The sequence below is a fragment of the Chlorocebus sabaeus genome, chromosome 9 (assembly GCF_047675955.1).
Source record: "Chlorocebus sabaeus isolate Y175 chromosome 9, mChlSab1.0.hap1, whole genome shotgun sequence".
NCBI lineage: Eukaryota > Metazoa > Chordata > Mammalia > Primates > Cercopithecidae > Chlorocebus > Chlorocebus sabaeus.
In genome coordinates this window covers 96,804,407-96,828,454 of record NC_132912.1, presented here as the reverse complement: position 1 = coordinate 96,828,454, position 24,048 = coordinate 96,804,407, and the positions used below count along the sequence as shown (strand labels likewise).

At 42.2% G+C, this 24,048-nt stretch overlaps 1 protein-coding gene and 1 long non-coding RNA gene across 3 annotated transcripts in view; one reads left to right on the top strand and one right to left on the bottom strand.

Moving 5' to 3' along the window:
- Positions 1 to 24,048, bottom strand: part of PLCE1 (phospholipase C epsilon 1) — a 346,476-nt gene that overhangs the window by 219,694 nt on the left and 102,734 nt on the right. Inside the window, exon 1 of one of the 2 annotated variants that reach the window (XM_007963609.3) lies at positions 22,187 to 22,541. The exons of the other annotated variant lie outside the window; for it this stretch is intronic. Coding sequence (XP_007961800.3) covers positions 22,187 to 22,468 — 282 coding nt within the window. The 5' untranslated portion in view covers positions 22,469 to 22,541. Of the gene's footprint in view, positions 1 to 22,186; positions 22,542 to 24,048 lie in introns of those variants that run through there. 2 annotated transcript variants of the gene reach the window in all.
- Positions 2,747 to 12,246, top strand: LOC140712514 (uncharacterized). Its single transcript, XR_012094117.1, has 3 exons — positions 2,747 to 3,187; positions 7,368 to 7,505; positions 11,201 to 12,246. It is a non-coding gene; the product is annotated as an uncharacterized lncRNA (long non-coding RNA).

The window sequence follows — 24,048 nt, the reverse complement described above, 5'->3', positions numbered from 1 at the left end:
ATTCCTTCCACTAGCAAGCTGAGGGCTGCCCTAGGCTCTGAGGACAATCCTGTTCCCTGTCAGGAGGAATTTAAGGAGCTTTAGTTCTCTGGTGCAGGCTCCACAATGTCTAGTCAACTGCATTTCTGCTTTCATTCCCATCTCAGGCTGGGAATTTGGCTTCCACCTCCTTTTGTGACCAAAACTGCTGGTGTCTCAGTGCTAATGAGCCTTGTTTCTTGCCAGGCCCTTTCTTCACGCTACCTCTGCCCGCAAGGGGCTGAATTCCTCCCACTGAATCCCACCCTGCAGCTGGAAGGAACCCTGCTTCCTATTGCCACAATTTTCTCATGCCAAACACCTTTCTGGAAAACAAATGTCTCATGAATGAGTGAATGAATTTCTAGATTTCTACATACTCCATTACTGTGTACAACTGAATACCCACTACCACCTCTTGCTGGGTCTCCCAGAGAGTGGGTATTTGGGATGTATCAGTACATGATTCTACAGCACTTCTCAACCAGACGTTATTTTATCACGACCACCCACACCGGGGACATTTGGCAATGTGTAGAGATATTTTTGGCTGTCATAACTAAGGGCATGCATGCTACAGGCATCTTGTGCGTTGAGGCCAATGATGCTGCTAAACATTGTCCAGTGCACAGGGCTGCTCCCACAACTAGCTGAGGTTGAGAAACACTGTTCCAGAGAAATCAAAAGCACTTTCTGCAGCACTACAAACCAAATCAAGCTGAAAATTACCAACAGAGAAGGATGATGCTTCTGTTTTCAGTAAAACACCCTTTTCCCATTCCAATTTTCAAAATTCATGCTCATTACAGAAAAACTGGAAAATAAAGAAAAGCAAAAGATCACCTGTGATACCACTACCACTGTGTAGTTTTCCATAGTTGTGATGTCATATTACACACAATTTATAATCTGCTTTTTCTACGTAATGTATTAACCAAGCTTTTCTCCATATTACTGCAAAGTTATTTAGACCTCACTTTCAATTCTATGTGAGATTCCTCCTCATGATTTAAGAACAGTGTAAGTAACCATTCTGTTATTACTGTTAATTTGTTTCCAGGTTTTCACTATTGTAAAGCTGTTATGATACACATATTTGTGCATAAAACTTTTTCTGCACATGAGGTTATTGCCTTGACAACCCTTAGAAAAGGTCTATCCTTGGCCAGGCGCGGTGGCTCACGCCTGTAATCCCAGCATTTTGGGAGGCCGAGGCAGGTGGATCACAAGGTCAGGAGATTGAGACCATCCTGGCCAACTTGGTGAAATCCCGTCTCTACTAAAAATACAAGAAATTCGGCCGCGTGCCTGTAGTCCCAGCTACTCAGGAGGCTGAGGCAGGAGAACGCCGTGAACTCAGGAAGCAGAGCTTGCAGTGAGCCGAGATTGCACCACTGCACTCCAGCCTGGGCAACAGACTGAGACTCCACCTCAAAAAAAAAAAAAGAAAAGAAAAAGGAAAAGGTCTATCCTCCTGATATCATTTTGAAAGGCAAACACGATTTGCCAAAGGATTCTAACATCAAAGCCCATGTGGAATGTCCCCCTGAACCCCATCTCCGCACTGGTAAAAACATACATCAAATCTACAACCTCAAGAGTCTTTGTCTGAGAAACATCAAAAGAGCCAGAAAAAAAAAAAAAACCATCCCAGAGCTTTCTGAATAGAGAACATTGCAGTGGATCATGAGAACAAGAATAAAAGTTCTTGTGATTTTTGGCACAGAGAGACAAAACTGCTACGTCTTTAATTTGCTGGTTGCAGAGGCAAAATATTTTATGGAGAATACCTTTCTTATAAGCCTATGCCATTTTCTGTTTATTAAGGCAGTTTAGCTTTATTTAACTTAATTTTTTGGCCATATTTTCTCCTTTGAGACAGAGTCTTGCTCTGTCACCCAGGCTGGAGTACAGTGGCACAATCTTGGCTCACTGCAACCTCTGCCTCCCAGGTTCAAGCAATTCTCCTGCCTCAGCCTCCCAAGTAGCTGGGACAATAGGTGTGTGCCACCATGCCTGGTTAATTTTTGTATTTTTAGTAAAGATGGGGTTTTACCATGTTGGCCAGGCTGGTCTCAAACTCCCAACCTCAAGTGGGTCCCATTTTCTCTTTATCTCAGGTATTTAGATTTTGGGGAATGCAATAAATTTGATAAACATCTTAACAGCTGTTTATTGAGATAAGTCCAGAACATTTTGAAACAAAAATGGTCAAAAATAATATTTTTTTCATTAACACATAATATTTTTTTCATTAACACCTAGATAGTATTCTTACGTTTTAGCAGCTGACTACACTATAACTGCAAAGCAGAAGTTAAACTCTTACCTTCATCCTGCTCCCAGATTCACAGGGAAACCTACAAGTTTATATAAATCAAAGCAAAGCTCAATATATCTAAATATATAAACTCAAAGGATGGCAGGAAATGGTAACAAGAAGTTGGGATTCAGAGGACCTGGGTTTCTGCTTGTTTATACCACTAGCAAGCCCGCACCTTAGGCCACTAGCAAGCCTGCACCTTCGGACAAATCATTGATAGTTCTACATTTCGACTGCAGAAAAGGAAGACTATCAAATATGAAATGACATACGTGAAGTGCTCTTAAGAGACAAAGTACTTTTCTAAATGCAGTAACATACAAAGAGGGCTATTACTGGGTATCACTGTGTGTAATGTATTGTGCTTTGTGATGTCACTGCAGGTACAATCAAGGACAGAAAATCAGTATTGATGGGGTGACCTGTAGGACTGGAAGGCAGCAGGAAGATGTCAGGGTCAGGGATTACTGGCTCAGAAGCAGGTATCATGGCAGAAGCCCAAGTCCCTCCAAGTCACAGGGTTAAGAACCAGGATATCAGCAGGGGAAGCAGAGGGTGGAGGGGGTATAAAAATGACCCAACTACCCCCACCAATACTACCATTTACTGAGGCTTTACCACACAGCAGGCACCCTGAAAAGTGTTTAGCTTGCATTATCTCAGTCAGTCCTCCTAACAGCCTGATTAGTAGGAGTTGTTACAGAAACACAGATGAGACCATGGGTTAGAAAGAGGTTGAGAGTGCTAGAGAATCTTACGGCTGCAAAATGTTAGGTAAGCCGAGACTTCAACCACTGCCTTCTGACTCATAGCCCAAAGGAAAGAACAGGCAAGAGTAGGGGTGAAGTAAGTAGCTCGGTGATAGCACAGAACCTGTGAGCCAGGGCTGAGGCTGAGGCTCCTGGCCTCCCTGACTCTTCCTTCAAAGGCACACAGTAGGCAAGGCACTTGGAGGCACTGGCTGCAGGGGAGCGCTCACCTTGCTTGTGATAGGGTGGAATGGGGCCAGGAGGCCTTACCAATGGACTGGGATGTTCTTTCACAAACAGGAGCAGTTCTTGCTGCTGCCCTTGCCTTCTCTCACCTCACTGAGTCCTCACCCCACTGAGGTCAGGGCTGAGCTACAAGGCTGTCAGACTCTCGCTTGTACTATGGAATTGAAAGAAGCAATGGTGGAGCCTTGGTCCATGAGTGAAATTTCCTCCCGTCGGTTAGATCCACAGTCCATCCAGCCCAGCGCTTGTCTCCAATAGTGGAGTCAAACAACTAATGCAATGGTTTGTAGACTTTAAAAAAAAATAACAATTTTTTTTTTGTCCCTCACAAAGGAAATCTCATGTAGCAGCCCAGAACTTTCAACAGATAAGAAGTAGAGAGATTCTGGTTTAAAGAGGGATGATGGAAGCCCCGAATGTCATCTCTTCTGCTCCCCCAGATGCCTTCATGGACTACAGGGCTGTACATACCGTTAGACTCCTTGACCTCAATATGAATGGCTAAAGACTCCAAGCATCCTAACTCTAATTGGAAATCCAGTAGCAATGTATTACCATGCAGTTGTCTAAAACCTTTTTTAAAAAGCTATTTAAATTGTCCATCTGTTCACACTTTCGGCTACAGAGTCCACTGTTTACTAGCCCCATTTGGAAGTACTACTTACTACCTTTCTCTTGTCCTAAACTCACTCTGCTGTAACTTCAAGGGGTATCTTTGTAGTTTTACACTAGAACTATTTATGACTTCAGAAACTTTGTTCACATCCTCCTCCTGTCTTCTAGACAGACCATTTCTAATCTGTTTAGTCTGTTCTCACTGGGGGATTAAATGCAATAATGTATGTAAAGCACCAAGCTAGGGAGGTGGCATGAAGGAGGAGTTCAGCAACATCTTGTCTTTATCTTCCTTTTTCTATCTCTTCCATCATTTAAAAGGCTCTTCTCCAGTTTTGCTTTCCTTTAAAACTCTTTGTTCCTTTCTTAATCACACTCGCTGCTGTGCCCTAAATAATGGGTACAAAATGGGGTCATCTTTAACAACACAGCCGAATACTGACGCTACAAATATCAACCCAATTGGCACCACATAAAGCGTCACCACTGCCAGGAACAATCAGAACTCACTCTTCTCTAGGTAGCCTCTGAGACGCCTTGATGTGAATATTGTATCGAAGAAACCACTATGGTTTTATATAACCAAGGAGGTAGAGGGGAGAGGGAAGGAGAAAGGGGTGTGTGGGAGAGAGAGAGACAGACAGAGACAGAGACAACATGAGCACCACTGAGTGAATAAGGAGGATTTGATATTATGGAGCAGCATGGGAAGAAAAAATACATTCATTGTGCAAAAAGAGAGGCATAAAGGCAAGACAAGCAGAGAATATGAGCTCCCAGAGAGGAAAGGACTGGAACAGTTAAGACAGAAGCATTCAATTCCTGAATGTGTGTGCTGAGGAAAAGGGAATCATGGCAAACTGCAAGACACTATTTGTGGGAGGATAAATTGGCAAACTGCAAGACACTATTTGTGGGAGGATAAATTGGCAAACTGCAAGACATTATTTGTGGGAGGACAGCATTTTGAGGGGGCCATTTATCAGTATCTATCACACTTTTAAGTGTGTATACCCCCAGACTCAGTAATCACATTTCTAGGAATCTGAATTACAGAAATATTTAGCATTACACACATAGATATATAAAGATGCTCACTCCAGCATTGTTCCTAAGGGAAAAATCTTGGGAATAGCTGAAGTGTTCATCAACAGGGACTGAAAAAATAAATTGTGGGGTGTATCCGTACAGAACAATGAAAAATAATGAGGCAGTGATATATGTAAGAGATATGTGTAGCAATATTTATGGAAAGATCTCAAAAATATAGTAAATTTAAAAGGCATGTTGTAGTATGTATAATTTTGGTTTTAAAATTATGTAAATATACTAGTTAACATAAGAAAACCATCTGGAAGAATACACATTGATTATCTAAATTCTTTTTGAAGTGGGTGAAAAATCGTTACTTTTTATGTACTTCCAGACCGTTGAAGTTTTTAACTAAAAATAAACCAACAGGAAAGCTAGCCATGGCATAGTGGCTACATGCGTGGGATGTGAAGCCACATTTCCTGAGTTTGAATCCCAGCTCTGCCTCGTCTTAAAAGTGTGATCACAGAGAGGTAACTTAACCTGTGGCTCAATTGCCTTATTTGTAAAATGGTAATAATGATAGTACCAACCTTATAGGTTTGTTGTGTGAATTAAATGAGTTGACACTCATAAAAAGGTTTAAAAAGGCTTGGCATAAACACTCAATAAGTTGAGTGTTTATTGGTACACAATACATTTTTACCTTAAAAAACAGCTATTCGGTTGTTTAATTAGCAGAGAACAGAAGGGAGGAAGGGAGCAAAATGGGAAAAGATTAGTGCCAGATGATAAAGGGCCTTGACCACCAAACTAAGAAATGCAGATTAATTTCTTTAGCAGGAAATAAGGAGACTTTCATTCATTCAAGACATATTTATTGAGTGCTTTCCGTGTGCCAACATCGAAACTGGGATACAAGAGTGGGAGTGAGTGAAGTGGACAATGGCAACATTTTAGAAAAGGACAAGGTAATCAAGACTGCTTTTTGAGAACAATGGGTCTGTGCCTTAAAAGTGTTTTGTGTGTGTGTGTGTATGGGGGAGATGATCAGGAAGATGGGGAGGCGCTATCAGTCAATGTATTGTTTGGATGAGTGGTGATAAGTGCCTAATACACAAAGGGAGTACAGGCCTGAAGCTTGAAGAGATATCTCTGGTCTGAGATAACAGACAGGTGATCCCTGGTATCTGGGTGTTGACCGAGGTTGGAGGGGTCAGGTGGGGAGCTGTGGTGGGCAGGAGAACCCCTGAACACTAGCTTTTCAGAGTTTACCTCAACACTGTCCAACTCAGTTGGCCTAGAGTCAGGCAACCTGGTTCTAAGCCCATGTTCACCACCTTTGACTGGAGGGACCCAGGCAAACTGCACTTCTCTGAGCCTGAGAATCCTTCTATAAAATAAGAGGGTCTCCTCTGATTATTTCCAGGGCCCTCATCAGCTCAAACATCCTATCATTTTCATGGCATCACAAAGAGGTGAATGAACGGGGCTTTCTTTCTTGTTTCCAACTGATTATATTCCAGACTTAAAAGAGAAACCAATAAATAAAACATAGGATTCAGATGTGCAGGATAATGTATGAGAAGACTGTTTACATTTGCTTCCTTTTTGAGAAAGCGCATGTTGAATTTTAAGCCAAATGTGTGTGTCAAGGTTTGAAAATAGGTTACTCAAATAATTTCATTCCATATGTGCAGCTGCTGTTCTAAAGTATAAACCACACTCGTCTAGTAAAACCATCATCTGTTCTATAAGGAATATGAACATTCATCTGGCCCTTATTTTTAGAGTGAGAAGTCAAATGCACAAGAGGTGAATTGTAGTTGAGTCCACTGTGCCAGATACAGACAGGGGACTGAAGGCCAAATGTAAATTGTAATATCTGGGCCGGGTGCGGTGGCTCACGCCTGTAATCCCAGCACTTTGGGAGGCTGAGGTGGGTGGATCACGAGGTCAGGAGATTGAGACCATCCTGGCTAACATGGTGAAACCCCATCTCTACTAAAAATACAAAATAATTAGCCGGGCATGGTGGTGGGCACCTGTAGTCCCAGCTACTCACGAGGCTGAGGCAGGAGAATGGCATGAACCTGGGAGGTGGAACTTGCAGTGAGCCGAGATTGCGCCACTGCACTCCAGCCTGGGCAACTGAGCAAGACTCCATCTCAAAAAAAAGAAAAATCGTAATATCTGAATTTGTGGGTATTTAAATTAGATGGCTTAGAAGATCAAAAGAAATAAATCACGGAATATCAAAGTGGCAAACAGAAGCCGCAAAAGGCCATCATTCGTTTGTTCATTCATTTGACAAATCGCTCTCACAAAATCAATCATCAAAATCAACAGGCTCTGACTCATTTCCCATTGCTTATTGTAGTTAGGTTTCTTTTTCTCCCCAGGGTCATGGAATATGTGAACTTCAGGCTTAACCTCTGTGTGAGAAAAACAGCATGAAGATAATCAACTCTATGTGAGAAGAAATTGGCAACACTACTAACCACGAGTAATGCACACCGAAGGCAAGCTACCTGAGCTGTGATCCCACCTGCCACTCTAGCGATGTGACTTTGGGCCAGTTAATTAGCTCTTTTCTGCCTCACTTTCCCCTTCATAGAGTTGTGAAAAGGATGTTACTATTTGTACACTGCTTTGAGCAGTGCCTGCTGTACAATAAGGACCATATATGTGTTTGTAAAATAAATCTTAGTTGCTAGAGGCAACACCAGGCAGCTGAGAGTGGCCGCACATTGACTCTCTTAAAGAACACTTCCTCTCTTGCTCATCCCACTCAGCTCATAAAAGTTCCAGGGAAAACCATACATTGGACAAGACAAGGATCAGCTGTTCTTCATTTTTACTTAGGAAGGCCAAGAGGAATTTACACTGAAAAACCTCCTGCAAGGATGGCTGAAATCAGAATGACATTTCTCTTTAAAAAGGAGATAGTTTGTTGGTAGACATGAAATGAGAATGTCCTGGCCTGCTGCCTACTCGCCTTGGAGTCTGTAATTTCAACCAACTGTTTGCTTGAGTTATTCAAACCCATTTTATTCTTAGCTGTTTTGGTGTGTGAGTTGCATTGTGTGTGCATGTGCATGCACAACACACAGTGCGGGTAAGGATAGAAGCCCTCCTGGGAGGAGGCAAGATGCTTGAGTTTGGGTCATTTCAGCTCAACACTTAGAGTTGCCTACGGCAAATTTCTTTCTTTCTTTTTTTTTTTTTTATTATACTTTAAGTTCTGGAGTACATGTGCAGAGCATGCTGTTTTGTTACATAGGTACACAAGTGCCACGGTGGTTTGTACAGCCAATTTCTTGAGCCTCAATTACTGAAACTGAAACATGGCACTGATGTTCATCTAAAAGAAGGGAAGGATCTTGAAAAGTGGTCTTTTGGGTGCTTTCTTCTGGATCAATAACTATTATTCAAAGTGGCTGGGATAATTTGTTTTTACAAGGATTGCTTTCTTGCAGGTCAGAGGGCTGCTGCCACTCCCCTGGCTTAGATGCGTCCTCAGGGTGTCGGTAGCATCAGTAATTAATAGCACAAACACTGGAGTCAGGCCCAAGGTTCAAGCCCTAGCTTTGCCACTTGTAAAAATAAGCCTCAGTTTGCCTGTCTGTAAAATGGTGATAATGACAATAACAGTATCTGTCTCATCAGGTGGTTGTGAAGAATAAGTGAGAATACTCAGAAACTCAGCATGATGCCTGACAGTCAGTGCTTAATAAACAGTAGATTCACAGTAACAGCTGTTCTCATCCTCAAGCGCTCCAGTGAAATTTTAGGTATATCTATCTTTAGATTGTGATGGACAGTTTATTAGCTAGTTTTTATATTGGCTTTTAAAATCTCCAGCAATAACTCTTTTAAAACATGCCATCTGCCTCCTCCACTGTTTTTCTTCTTTGTGTTTTTAAAAAATTTCAAAACAAACCAAACTATTTTAAACTATGCCTGAGTGGTTACCTATTATTCATCAGAAGAGATTCCAGGGCTTTTTGTAGAAGGATTTCACACTGGGATGCTTTCGTCAAAGAACTGCCTGTCCTGTTCTGTCTTCCTGCTGGATAGCCCCTGGGAATGGGTGGGCTTCTCATACCACCTGCCGTGGCACCAGGATGAGAAGCTGGGAGTGCAGCCCGGGGCTGGGGTGTGGAGGATGCAGACAGGATAGCCACGGAAGAGGCGCTGGCACAAGTTCTGGCCTAGGCCCCTCTGCTAAGCAGCTGTGTGGCCTTGGTCAGGTCACTCAAACACACTGGACCGTATTGTCCTCACGTGTGACATGACATGAGTTGCCTAGCAATGGGCAAAGCCAAGAAGACAATCCACCCAGGAGGCAGATGGCAGACACGTTGTTCACCTTCACTAGTTATCAACAAAATGCAAAAGGGGACAAAGGTATCATTTTTACATTTATTAAAGTGAAAACTTAAAAACAATAATACTCAATGTTGTTTATGTTTTACATTACTGTGAGTACAGCATTGGTACAACTGTTTGGGATTGGAAAACACAACTTAGACTATGTCTCTCTCGTGTAAGAGAAACAGGTACACTTGGGTGTGGTTCCCCATCTCTGCAATGCACTAGTTTCAAGGCTCAATGTTTCTCGGGCTCACTGGAATATGGGCTAAAATGGGGATTAAAAACAATGCCCCCTAGACAGGTTGTTGTGAGGTCTGGGAATAATGTAGATAATGGGCAGAGCCTAATGCTTGGCATAGAACAGATGCTTATTGTCACTACTGATGTGACAATGCTGATGCCTGATTCAATGCATCTGGCTCATGTTATAATGCCAAGGAGAGAAAACCCATTTGCCTCCCTTTCTCAGTTTCCCTGTCCGAATCTGACTTCTCAGCAGGCAGAGCAGAGAGCCGCCCGTCTGCAGCCCCTCTCATCTGAGTGGTTCTGATCCATAGCCCTGGAGGTCCCCAGGCAACTCTGGGTACATGTCCTGGGTACATGTCTCCTGGGTACATGTCTCCTATCACATGCCCACCACCGCACAAGAGATGCCAGTTCTGCCCAGCCCACGTGGCATTCACTCAGCTGTACAAATGGCCTTCCAGGCCAGACCCCTTTGGTGCCTCCACACAGAGCAGGGGGCAACATCTTTCTGTGCCCACAACCTTTGCCCCCATCTCCCTCCAGGCAAAGGCAAGCCAGCCCCTCCAGAGAGCTCAGCCTCTCTGACTCACACCTGCTGCCACCATCACTCTGGCATGTCTTCCTGCGCCAGCCACTGGCCCTGTCTTTACTGAGTAGCCCACCCCACCGACAGGAGGTCACCTGAGTCACTCGTTTTCAAATGCCCACTTGCTCCTGAGGGGGGTTTTCTCCTCTTCCTCAGGTTTCTCCTTTGATTGATTTCTTGTTTGTTGGTAACTCAAGCCCAGTGTACACTAAAATTGCCATAAATTCTTTATCTACTCAATATCAAAGATGTCTCTTCTTAAATGCTTCTTTGAATTCTTTCTCAATACCAGGTTCTGTCTCTGTTTCCATTTTGCAACCTAATAAGGACTGAAATCTGTTTTCAGTATTACTTGATTTTTTTTTCCTCAGCTTTAAAAATATTTTCAGAGAGCCAAAGAACTGAGGAACTGAAAGGGCTTCATTAGTCCTCATTTCATTCATGAAAACACTGAAGCCCCAAGGGGTGAGCCGTGTGCTGTGCACACATGGGTGAGGTGCGCAGGTGAGAGACTGCTAGGAAGTACTCTTCTATCACCTCGCTGTCTCATGCCCCATTTCCTCATAAGCCTCATGCCACCTCAGCAGGGCTTCTGACAAACAATGACCATATTTCCTCTGTGGAGAGCTCTGAGGGGCCTGTGAATCTGCAGAAAGAGCTCCCCGCAGGGGTCCCCAACCCATCATGGACTCACTCCTCTCTCTCACTTCTAGGCTTCTGCAAATGCTGTTCCCTCTTTGTGGTAACTACAGCTAAGTCACACTCCATCTCTAAACACTTCCTGGAGGAAGCCCCTTCTGAGCCTCCAATTCCAGACAGGGAACCCTCCCCTGTGGCCCCTGCAGAAACTTGTATACCCTCCCAAGCTGGTATTGCTCACCAGTCTTACAACAGGTCATTCCTGTTTGCATCCATCTTCCACAGTGGTCTGCACATAGTATGAGGAAGAGCAGACACAATTAACTCACAACAAAGTGTTAGTGACTTGAAAATCTCTCTTACCTGCAGGAAGACCCATGGAAGAATCAAGAGAAGTCAAGAACGGAAGTTCTTCCATTCCCACCTCTGCGTCACCTTCCCTGCTTTCTCTTTCCCCAAAAGAGATGCAGTCAACATCCCAAAGACCAATGATGTCATTGCTTCACACCAAATATCCCTCCTCTAAATTTTTCAAGAAATTGGGAATAAACTTCTTAAGAAAATTTGGGGAGCAAAAGCAAGTAGCCAGCCTAGATGAGCACATCCAACCTCTCTCCTCTTGATTCTCACATGTATTACCCAGGATCCTGTTTCTGCAGAAAGCAGGGAGCCCTTGAGAACATTTTCACTTTGTCACTTTAGCAGCCTAACTCTGTGGTACCCCTGAGATAGGGAGGGTGAAGGGGTAGGGAAGACTGCAACCCCAACAGAAGCAGGGAAGGTAACACAGATGTGGGAATGGAAAGACTTAAGTTCTTGACCTTCTCTTCGTTTCTGCCCTGGGTCTTTCCGGCACTATCTTTCCCTATATTATTTCATCTAATTCCCCAAACATCCCTAGATAGCCTATATCATTAAGTCATTTACGATCTCCATTTTACCTAGAAAGAAACAGCGAGATGCAAAGAAGTTTAGTAACTTGCTGAGGCCACAGGACCAAACAGAGGTTGTGCAGAGACCCACTAGAGCACCAGGCTCTTCATCACAGCCTCTTTTTGTAATTTCCCACTCAGTCTTCTTAACGGAGTCAGGGGTGTACCTGTGTGTTCTCCCTGACCATTAAAACCTCACTGGCATTAACTGGACAAATAGGAAGTTTAAAGAGGGTATTTTTAACACCCCATTCATGTAGTCTCCCTGCTTGGGCTGCTCCCCCACCCTAGAATGTGCTTTTATCTCCTGTGATAACCAAAGACCCACTGGATCCTCCCTGCCCCCTCTCTCACCATAAGGGCCTCAATGCAAGTTAATGTCTCCATTTGCCATATTCCTATTGTGTTTATAGATGGTTCTGTACAATTTCATGTTTTAAAGACTTGTTCAACCATTGATATAATAACAACCATGAAAACAAATACTTTTGTGCATTTGTTATCTGTTGAGTACCTTTTGTCTTATTTAATTTCCATAATAATTCCATAAAGTCGATATGATAGCTCCCTCCTTATAAACAAGAATATTGAACCTTGACATATGTATTTGAGAGAAATAATATATCTTGGCAGTTTAACATTTGAGCTTCGACTTTGTCTGCGTTTAAATCCTAATTCACTAAGTAGGTAAATGTACACAAACTGCTTCTCTAAGCCTCAGTTTTGTGATCTGTAAAACAGGGTTGCTGAGAGGCCTAAACTGAGGTAATGTGTATGAAGTACTGAGCACAGGACTGGCATGGAGTAAAGTAGCCCATGACGGCAGGTACTTAATATCAGAAGGAAGCAGGGCTTAAAGTCTAACTCCAGGGCCCATGCTGCCTGCTTTTCATATAATCCTGAAGTAGGCAGAGTTTTTCCTTGCTATTTTAAAGAAGAAGAGTTAGGTTCAGAAATATAAAATGACTTGTTCACCAACACCCAGCTGTTAAGAGTCAAGGCTGGGGTTTGAGCCAAGTGTAGCTTTACTTGACTTCCCAACACTGAGTTGCCTGTGTTAATCTGTTAGTTTCAGGCAATCTTCTTTCTTCCAAATTCATGATAAGCTCCTTGGAGCCAAGCAAAGGCACTTCTACTTTGCCTATATTTCCCAGATGGCCTGGCACGGCCTCACACGTGCTGTGTTCTCAATATGCCGTTAGTAAAGAAAATCCTTGCTGCCCTTGCACAGCCTGGCACTCAGCTCCCTAGAACGAGCTATGGAGGACTGAGAATCCTAAAACAGAAGGAATACAAGATAGGTCATTCCAGAATTACCTAACAATTTTATGCCTATTGTACTCATAAGAAGTAAGCCTCAAACAGTAACTCAAGGTGTTCCAAAGAAAGCTGAATGTCTTACAGGTCCATCGCCACAGATTCTTCAGTAAGTAAAGCGTGTATAAAAGAGAGAATAAAACGAGATAATCTATTAGAGATGAAAAGATTCATGAGAAATATCAGTCAAATGTAATATTTGGACCTCATCTGATTCCTGTTCCAAAAACCAAATATTGAAAGCCATTTTAAAGACAACAAGGGAAGTCTGAATATAGGCTTGTCATTAAGTCGTAATTTGGAAATATTTATTTAGGTATGATAATATTGCATCCTTTTTTTTCTAAAGTCTCTATTTATTAAAAATATACCATGAAGTATTTATGCACGAAGTGATATAAAATCTAGGATTTAAATACTTCAGCAAGGTAGAGAGGAAATACTCCTGAGGGGAGATTGATAAAACAATATCGGCAATGTTTATAAATGTTGAAGCTAGGTGATGAGTACATAGGGGGTCATTATACTATTCTCTGTATTTCTGTGTTTGTTTAAAAATTTACACAATAAGAAGTTTTTGTTAAAAAAAGGAAGGAACGGTGAATCCCCAGCAATCTTCCGTTTTGTTCTGCAACTACTTGTCTTCCATGAAAGTTCAGTCTCCTTGACGACATGAAAAGTCATTCTCTTCCTAAGGTTCCTAAATGTACTTGTCCAAGTGAGGGCTAAGCAGCTGTTGTGAGGACAGCTCACCTGGACCATTCCCCGATCCCTTCCGAATCAGGTTGCTTCAAACTGACCTTGTCACTTTCCCCCAAATATGCACACTGTCTCCATAATCTCATCTCTATCTCCCGTCTGCTGCTGTAGATCAGAAACCTCAGCACCACGTTTGTCTCTTTCCTCTCCTTCAACCCCTAGGCCAGGCAGCCAATGCTACTTTGGAGCATGACTCAGATGACACCTTTCCTCTCCATTCTGACTGCTCCAGCTCTGGCTAAAGCCTCAGCACCACATACTTGGACTATGGCAGCAGGCTCCTGGTGGGTTCCCTTATTTCAACCTTTTTCCTTTCTGTGCAAACAGCTGAACTTTCCAAAACACTAGACCACCAAGCTTAATGCTTTTACTTGGAATCACTCATTCTGAAACCCATTTGTTAAATCCCTGTATCAAATAGGCCGCTCAAGAGTTCTCATGGTTAGGCTCCACCCTACCACCTTTCATAGCTCACTGGATACCTTCCTTAATCATTTCAGAATAAGTCTGGTCACAGCTAGACTGGAAGCTCAAAGCGAAAGAGGCTTGTCTGTCTACCCCTCTATCCCGGCACTTAGCATCATGCTTGGCACACTGTTGTGGGTGCACAGTAAATATTGGTTGAATGAAAGAATAGATTTATTAATGAATAAATTCTGTGAAAAAAAATCATTTTTTTCCCCTTGATGTGTGCCTATGTGGTGCTTTCTTCAGCACAGGTCCTAATCTTTCCAGCACAGCACACCTGCAGTCCATGATGACCAAATCTTTAAGAGCCTCTGGAGGGAGACATAATCTCCTTACAAAGATAATTTTCAAGTAAAATCTAAATAAAAGATATTTTATGGTTTCCCTCCTCCCACATACACAGTGTAAACAAACCTCTATTTATGGGTCGAGTAGCCTTAGCTTTAGCTCTGACTACCCATGAACTTGGTCTACCCATCCATGTCTCTGACCCTCAGTTTCATCATCAGTTAAAGGAGAGGGGTAGTTGGGTAATCAGTGTGATCCTTTCAGGTATAACCTTCTTGGTACTTTCCTTCATAGAAGTCACAATGCCGTGTGCCCAAAATGTCATATTACCTAAGTATAGAAAGTTTCCCTTTATTACAAGTTCCAATTGCTAGCCTGATGCAGAAGTCAGACTCGCTGATATGAACGTTTCTCTCTGGAACTCACCTTCTTATGGAGTCACCTTCATCCCTTTGCTTAACAAACATGTCTCTCCTATAAGCCAATTCAATGAGGAATTTCTCCCCTTTATTGTTGACACAGTATCTCTTTACAATGGTAAGTTGTGCATCTTTTCAGCCTGTCTTCATAACCATTATGTGATTTCATGCCCAGGGCAACCAGTTGAGACAATCAGGTAGGGTTTATGGTTGGTGATATGGTTTGGTTGTGTCCCCACTCAAATCTCATCTTGAATTGTAGTTCCTATAATCCCTACATGTCGTGGGAGGGACCTGGTGGAAGGTAATTGAATCATGGGGGCAGTCACCCTCATGCTGTTCTCATGATAGTGAGTGATTTCTCAAGAGATCTGATGGTTTTATAAAGGGCTTTTCCCCCTTTTGCTTGGCACTTCTCCTTGCTGCCACCAGGTGAAGGACATGTTTGCTTCCCCTTCTGCTATGATTAAGTTTCATGAGGCCTCCCCAGCCCTTCAGAACTGTGAGTCAATTAAATCTCTTTCCTTTATAAATTACCCAGTCTTCAGTATGTCTTTATCAGCAGGGTGAGAATGGACTAACATAACTGGTTTATCATTTTGCAAAAGCATCTGTTGGATAAGCAACAGATTTACTTGTTGCTTGGTCTTCAGTGTGTTAGCAAGTGGAAGGTAGTGGTACCTAGTCTCCAGATTTCCTAAATTCTGGTTCTGGAATCTTTAACATCATTCCATCATGCCCTAGGAACAGGCAGCAGGACAGCTGTGAGGGTAAGGGGTCCTTGCTTTTGAAGCCATCTCAGCAATCTGGGAATGGGCAATGAAGTGATGGCCCAAACAAGGATGTATGTAGATCACAAGAAGCCCCCAACAACAGCTGAAGATGACAATCTCCCTCAAGTCCAGATCTGCCTTGTGGCCTGAAGACCCCTGATGATATTGTCCTAATGGCCTGGGAGCTGGGCCACAAAAAGGCCCACTGGCCTGGATAGTTCCTCCAGAACACAGAAGTAGAAGGAACACGGGCTTCAGGGTCTGACAAAGGGCTCAGATCCCACCTGTACCCCTTTACAGCTGTATAAAATCAGTCCTGGTCCTCATCTGTAAAGTGAGGAAGACACCACCCATTAAGGGTTTTCTGGGAGTATTAAGGGAAATAGCTTACTTGAAGTGGCTAGTATGGTGCTAGGCTTAGTAATTTTCTTTTCCCCTACCTTTTAGTGTCTCTCTCTCCTCTCCTCTCCCATGCAGCCCTGTGGCTGGTGACACAAGCAAGTGCTCAATGTCAATCATTGTTTTTAAGAAATTTCCAGCCTGGGCAACACAATGAAACCTCATTTCTACAAAAGTTAGCCAGGCGCGGTGGTGCATGCCTGTGGTCCCCGCTACTCAGGAGGCTGAGGTGAGAGGATCGCTTGAACCTGGGAGGCGGAGGTTACAGTGAGCCAAGATTGTGCCACTGCACTCCAGCCTGGGTGACAGAGAGAGATCCTGTCTCAAAACCAAAACCAAAACCAAAGCAAAACAATTAAAAACAAGAAAGAAAGAAAGAACCTGAAGGGCCCTTGAGGGACAAGGGGATCAAGGAGCCAAAAGGAAAAGACATGCTGCAGAGGGGATCCTACCATGTGAAGACACAAAGCGCATCTTTCCTGAATGTGCCTGTCATTGCATGAGTGCTGAGGCTGACCCAGCATGTGGCCAACGGGCCTTTGCTGGCAGAAATACAGACCAGTCTCTCTCTAGAAAGCAGCCAGGTATAGAGCAAATAGAGGGAAAAGGGAGGTATTTTAAGGATGATTACAATGTATTCTTTGTTACACAGTTGCCAAAACGGTCTGCAGTTACCAGCAGTTGGAAACAGTTTGTGGAGTAGCCATGTAAGTTTTTTTGCTAATAAATTTTTAATCTTGGTCAAATGAACTTAGATTTAGCTAATCAAAAATAGGCATTGGGGCTGAAAGGAGCAATTTAGTGAGAATTCTACTTCTATGGAATTAGATACTGATTACCTTCCCTTTTGCACCCAAGACCACAAAGCCTAAGGGTCTCTAAACCAACATCACTCCTATCTAGTGGCAGCTATGCGCATGAGCACGGCCTCTTCCGAAAGCATGCTGTCAGATGCCGGGTGTAAAACTCTGGCCCTTGGGGACTGATAAGGCTGGCACCAAAAGGAGCATCCACCACTGGTAAGAGTAGCTACCCATGGTAGCTACCCATGGCTGACCCAGGGTTTCCTCCCTCTGGTCTCCAGGTCTAGCCTTTCCCTTCCTTGACTGTCCTCTTCCAACTTTCAAGTGAGGGCTACTCACCCTGCAGATGCCTTGTAGGATATGACTTCCTCTAGGCAGTCTTCCTTCACCTCCAGGTCTGCATTAGGAAGCCCTGCTGTGATCTCCCATAACGGCCTATTCTTTCTCCATTCACGCACCTATCATACTCTCCCACAGTGGTTCTCAAACAGGGGCAATTTTGCCTCTAGGAAATAGTTGGATGTCAACCTAGTGTCCAGATTGAGAAATCTTGCTCTACTGTAATTGTTTACTGGTTTCTCTTTATCACGGTGGCTACCTTGTTCATATTTATGTCCCCAGTACAATGCCTGGTACATTCTAGGAGCTCAAAAGAAATACCGATTAAATGACTGAATGACCATCTCCATTCCACATCTCTGGTTTACTGCTAGCTTTTGATCCTGACAAACCCTGTACTTGGCTCTCTGTCTTACCCAGCACCAATTCTGTTTTACCCAGGCCCTCATCATTATTCTACTGTACGACACAGAGTGCAGGTCATGGGTGATAGAAAACTAGGGCCACCTGCAGTAAAGCAGAGAACAGAGCACCTGGGCTGCAGGGCTAGGCGGAGTCAAGACCTCAAGAAATGGAAGAAGGCCTGAGACAAATGAGAGCAGGGCCAGACCACCAGGCAAATTGGGCAGTGGGACTGTGCAGCTAGGAGCTCAAAAGCTGATTAGTTTTCAAATCCTTCACATGGCATTTATTTAATTAATGGACACTAAGTGTCTGTTTCTGAGGCTGCAGGATTCTTTTCCCCCTTTAGTGAAGTAACATTGTATGATGAATCCTTTCTTGAAACTGAGTCTCTGCCCATTTGTTTCTTTGTGCTTTTGCTACTGAGTTCACACGAATTATGATAAGCTTGTTTTACATGATTCTAAGGGGCTGGTAATGCTCAGCAATTTCAAGAATGAAACGTTCACAAAGACTTTCAAAACAGTGATGTGACATGGTTTGGGAATTCAAAATCACAGTTATTGAAAACATATTATTTGATTTATTATATTTTATATTTTACATACATATTATAATTTATGTTTAAATAATGTACTGCAGGGAGATGGAGCTGGGCAATTTTACCAGGCAACCAAGGTTTAGGGGGTTGCTAGACTTTCGAAAGTAAAAATTAGTTGCTTTTAACAACAGCCCCATGATTTCACCCTTGAATTCCTTTAGAACTCTTGGATGAAGGCCAACCTGTCCCTGTGATTTATCCATATCCAGTTTGTCAGCTCAGTCTAGAACATTCTGTTCATTTACTACTATTTGATCTAGTACCTCTGCTTCTAAAGATGATTTTGATATATTTTTCTGAAAAGACCAAGGCAAATAATTTATTGTGTCTGCTGGCTCCTTTTTCTATCGCCCCAGGAGTATTCTGAGCATCTGCAAAGGTTCTGCTGGATCTTTGCCTGGTTGCTTCACTTTGATTCCTATAAAAAGTCTCTCCTATTTTGCTTTAATGTCAGTTTCTTATAGAATGCTCCTTAAATTATGTGTGAGCCTTTTTACCGGGCTTTCTAGGTGGGTTTCTCTGGTTTTCCAACTGAACTTCCTATTTTTTTCAAAGATGTCTCTTCCTTATGAAGTCTCTTCCTTATTTTTGCCTGGCTCCTTCACTTCGATTCCTATAAAAGTCTCTCTTATTTTTGCTTTAATGTCAGTTTCTTATAGAATGCTCCTTAAATTATGTGAACCTTTTTACTGGGCTTTCTAGGTGGGTTTCTCTGGTTTTCCAACTGAACTTCCTATTTTTTTCAAAGATGTCCCTTCCTTATGAAGGAATATGCTCTTCCTTGAGCAATCCTCTTTGCACTGTATCTGTAAATAATAATTATGATCCCAATCTCCAGAGCTATAAGGGCAAAATAAATCAAGGCACATAAAGGATTTCACACAATACCTGCCACAAAGAAAGTGTTTAGCGTTGGCTGTTGATTCTTACTTTATTGGACAAAGAAGGTGGGGTAGGGGAAAAAACCTAGTTCTTCTCACCTGTGCCTCTCAAAAAGATGTTTTGAATCTTGTCATATTTTGTGTTTCTGAAAAGGTGTTGGGTAGTTAACCCTTTAAAAAAATTAATTGACAAGATCCTTGAGGCTTGCTATTTTTCATAATTACTATTCATACTTTTAAAATTCTCATCAGTTATACATTATCTTGGTTTTCCGTTCCTTGCATCAGGCCATTAATCTTACATTTCTTAGGGTTATTAAATTACAGTGGCTAACACACAGACACCTCCCTGTACCTTCTACGGTATTTCTTTTTCTTTTCGGCTATAAAATCATTAGCACAGGAAGTGATCATTTGTCCTAATTCATTCCAGGGAGGTATTTTGCCAATCTACAAGTGAATAAACACTCTCATTATTGCTAATTGGCCTGACTTTTTTTTAGCTTGGCCAGTCCTATTCCAGTTTCCAGCTCAATCTCATTATCCTTGTCAGGTGGCCCATAACCCCCTTCTATTGCTATATTTTCCATTAACTATGGACTATTTCCCTATTTCCACCCACTGGGCCTCTCCCGATGGCATTTTTATGCTCCTTGGATTTCTTCACTACTCTAATACTCTATTTCATGACCATGGCTTCTTACTCTTCACTGACAACTGTCTCAAGAGCATTTTCAATTCTTAAGAAACTCAACAGTCTTTTTTCCTTTGTACCTCTGTCTCCTGCTGTCACTAGAATACTCAAATTCCACCTGTCTCTTAGATACTATAGACTATAGTTATATAATGAACTATAGTTATCTTTCTCTCCCCTCTCAATCTATTCCTCACACCCCAAAGAGCCTAAGAAATTGTGTCGTAACCAACTCTGCAGGTGTTGCTTATGCATACGGAAGTTTGAAAAGCACAGGTCTAACACATCGTTTACTGCTGAGGGAAGAACTGAGTGTTAAGACGCCATGGAGGAGGCTTTTCATTGTTTACCCTTTTTATACTGTTTGAATTTTTTTCAACCATGCACATGTCTTACCATTTTAATAGAAATAAAAAGAGTAAACAAGTAAAACCTTCATCAAGATCACATTAAGAAGGAAAAGATAATTCATGGCAACTGTTCCCAGATGTTCCTGGCAATTGTTCCTCAATTGTTTACCTGAACAATTTTCCCTCTGTCCAAAATGACAGATGAGGAGAAAGAAGACAGAATGACGATAGTGTAATACATTGACAAAAAATTATATTTTGTTTTGGTCTTCTGAAAACATTTTAGGAAAAGCATTTGTAACAATAGCTTGTCTAGATTCCTCAAAAATAGGAGAATGTACACAGCACAATTAAGAGTCTGCATGTTTTAACTCTTGGAATGATTTTCTTTTCCTAAAGATTACAGCTACTCTCACACCTTCTCAAATTGAGGCTTAAGCCAACCTTATTATTAGCCGTCCCATTAAAAGAAAATACAATGGTTAAAATGCTAGATTAAAGTAATACAAAACGCAAGAGACTGCTGCCAGTCTGTTTCCAAAAAGAAACACAGGACGACATGGACTGAAAGGGCTCACTGAACAAAAACAAGAAGAATCATTGGGTGCATAGACCTTGTCTCACTCAACCAAAGCTGGAAAGTCAGAGTCCCCTACATCTAATGAAAACATTTGATTTCAATAAATTAAAGTGACCAGGAGTCCCTGCATCTATCTATCTATCACAACAACCGCAGACATTCACTTCTACCAAGACACCCCACACCTTCCATGAGGAAGGAGATAAGCCAAATGTTCCCTTTCCACACTACTTTGTACAGGAAAACTGAGCCTGTGTCAGGACACTGATACAACTTCTCATGTTATTTTTCTGAGGGTTGTTATCCATCTCTCAGGGTTATAGAAGGAATGAACACTTAATTGAAAATTTTAACCCTAATACTCATAAAATATCATATGCTCTTGAAAAGGATTATGGAAATTCACAGATAGAATTATGTGGACCATTTCAAGAGTAGTCTTCATAGCTTGAATTCCTTAAACACAGTACTTTGCGATGAAGTTAGCCAAATACAGAGAAACAAAACAGTTTTCAAGTTTTATTCTGGGTTATTTTTAACTCCATTTTTTTAAAGAAAAGAAACAGAATTTGGAATTGAGTTGGTGGTTAGCAGAAAACTACTCCTTTTAATGACCTCTTCTTCAGCTAATCTTATCAAAGGTCTAATATCCTTTTAATGTTTGTAAGTAAATGACCACTCAGATAAACTGCATTACCTTTCCCACAAACTGTGGACATTTACACTGAATATTTTTTAAAAAGCATATTTGAAACACCAAAAAACATATAGTCCATTTTAATCAGAGATGCTATCAAATGTTTGCATTTAAATCCTGAGTATAGTTTTTTCCTCTTAGAAATTAGTTCTACTTCAGGATATTCCTTACTAGTATTATAATCACAAAAGCCAAAAGGTGAAAAAAAAAGCAACAAATCAAATCTGCAAAAAGAAGAGCAACTTATTCAAAACCAAGTATCCTGAAGAATATAATGAGTGAGAAGTTTTCATCCCATTAAATGTTGATACATAATATACCATAGGCCATTGCAAAAGGAATGAAAACCAACATCTAATAAACTCTCAGGATACCTATAGAGATCTTGTAGATTAACATGCAAAAAAAAAAATCTCAAAGCTGAAATGCACAGCAAGAAAAATTATTTGTATCTCTATAGTTAAGTATTTTAGGTTAAAACGTTTTAGAAACTTCCTTAACAAGGAAAGAAACTTCTCTGATCCTCTTTGTAAAATGTCTCAGAGGAATTGTATTTTGGCTAACACTGCACGATGGTGCTAGTAAAGAAACAGTCCCCAGGATTCCATGCATTAAGAACGCTGGGGGATTTCTTAGACAACAAGAACCCTTACCTGGTCTTCTTTAAGCCTCCAGCATCCACATCCATCCTTTAACAAGGTAAAATTGGGTACCTCAGAGAGCGGGAAGAGCCAACCAACCTTCAAGGCAGCTGAGAGCGTGCAAAGGCACAGCTGACAGCCTGCTTCCCTCTCCTGGGGCTCTCTGCCTAAGAGGCTGCACAGAAACCAAGCCTGGTGCCAAATCTTAATCCTTTTGCAGAATCTCACATGGAGCTGCCTCACCTCTTCCATTCCTGCAAAGTCTCTTCCTGCTGCACTTCCTTCTGAAACCATTAATCACCACAACGACCCACTGAATGAAGCCCAATCTCAAATTGCAGTGAAAAATCCTGCAACATGCAGGGTGATGAGTGTTTACATTAGCTGAAATGAAATGATGTAATACCCAGAATCGAGGGAGGGCTGCAATCCAGAGTTAGGGCATTGCAAAAACCTCTGTGAAATACAACTTTTCTACATTTAAAAAAAATGCCCTTGGGTTTTAGTAATCTGGCTTCTGTAAATTTAGGATTACTTGGATTTTTCTGATCTCATCAATTTGTTTTCCAAATAGAAATTCAGAACTTCCCAATTACTCATTGTTTTGGTCAAGGTTTTAAAAAAGGGTAGCAAATAGAACTCAAAGTGTATACATGTGCAAAGAACCCCGTATCAAGGGAATAACAAAAGGCAGCAGCCATCCAGGCATGTGGGCACCTGCCATGCTGCAGAATAGCAGAGCCTCCCAAAGGTCTAAGTGCCTTCAAAGTCAAGACAACTTCTAAGAGAGGCAGTACTTGTTTAAGCCAGTGGTCAATTTTTCTTCCTATAACTGATGATGAACAAGAAAACCCAGGAGTTCCTAGCTCTATATATTGATGGGCAACTGCTATTGATTACTTTAGGATCTTGTGATCCACGGTTGGGGTGAAACAGGAGATGTGAGAGGTCATGTTACTGTTGGATGAGGGGTCGGGTGAAGGGAGGGGTAAAAGTCTGTCAACAGCACCTGCTTGGAAGAGAGACCAGGTAAGGCTTCATGGCAGATTAGAGGTTAACTTGAGACTAGTGGAAATGCCAGAGGCAGAATATTTGGTTTGGATGTATCACAGATCATAACAGTAAATTTTAAGAAGTGTTTATCCTGTGCCAGGCAATGTGTAAGCACTTTCATGCATTATCTCATTTAACCCTCACAACAATCCTATGGGTGGATGCCATTATTGTTCCTATGCTACAGGTGAAGAAGGTGAAGCTCAGAGAGGTCAAGCAGTGGTAAGCTAGTAAGTAACAGTACCAGGTTTGTCGGGCATGCTTCCTAACCACCAGTTTGTATTGCTTATGCCAGCTTTGTGAGATATACGACCACAGCATGCTCAGCGCTCCACAGAGGGACAAAGTGTTGCTGCAAAAGGGTGTGCAAAGCATGTGCTGTGGCTCCCCAAGTGCATATCTTAAATTCTTAGCTACCATTGTCCAAAAGTGCCAGTATCCAGAGTTCCTGGCCTAAATGCAAGGCCCTTGCAAGGAAGGTGGGACCTCCAAATGTAGGGGTAAGTACCAAACATCACATGAAAACAGCTCTGGCCTAGCCCAGTTCTGCCATGAACCAATGACTTTAGTCAGTCCATTTCCCATTTTGAATCTCATTAATATTAGGAGGTTGGGGCCAGGCAAGGTGGCTCATGCCTGTAATCCCAACACTTTGGGAGGATGAGGTAGGAGGATGGCTTGAGCTCAGGAGTTCAAGACCTTCCCGGGCAACATGGTGAGACACCCCCCACCCCCGCCTCTACAAAAATTAAAATTAGCTGGGTGTGGTGGTGTGCGCCTGTAGTCTCAGCTACTTGACAGGCTGAGGTAGGAGGATAACT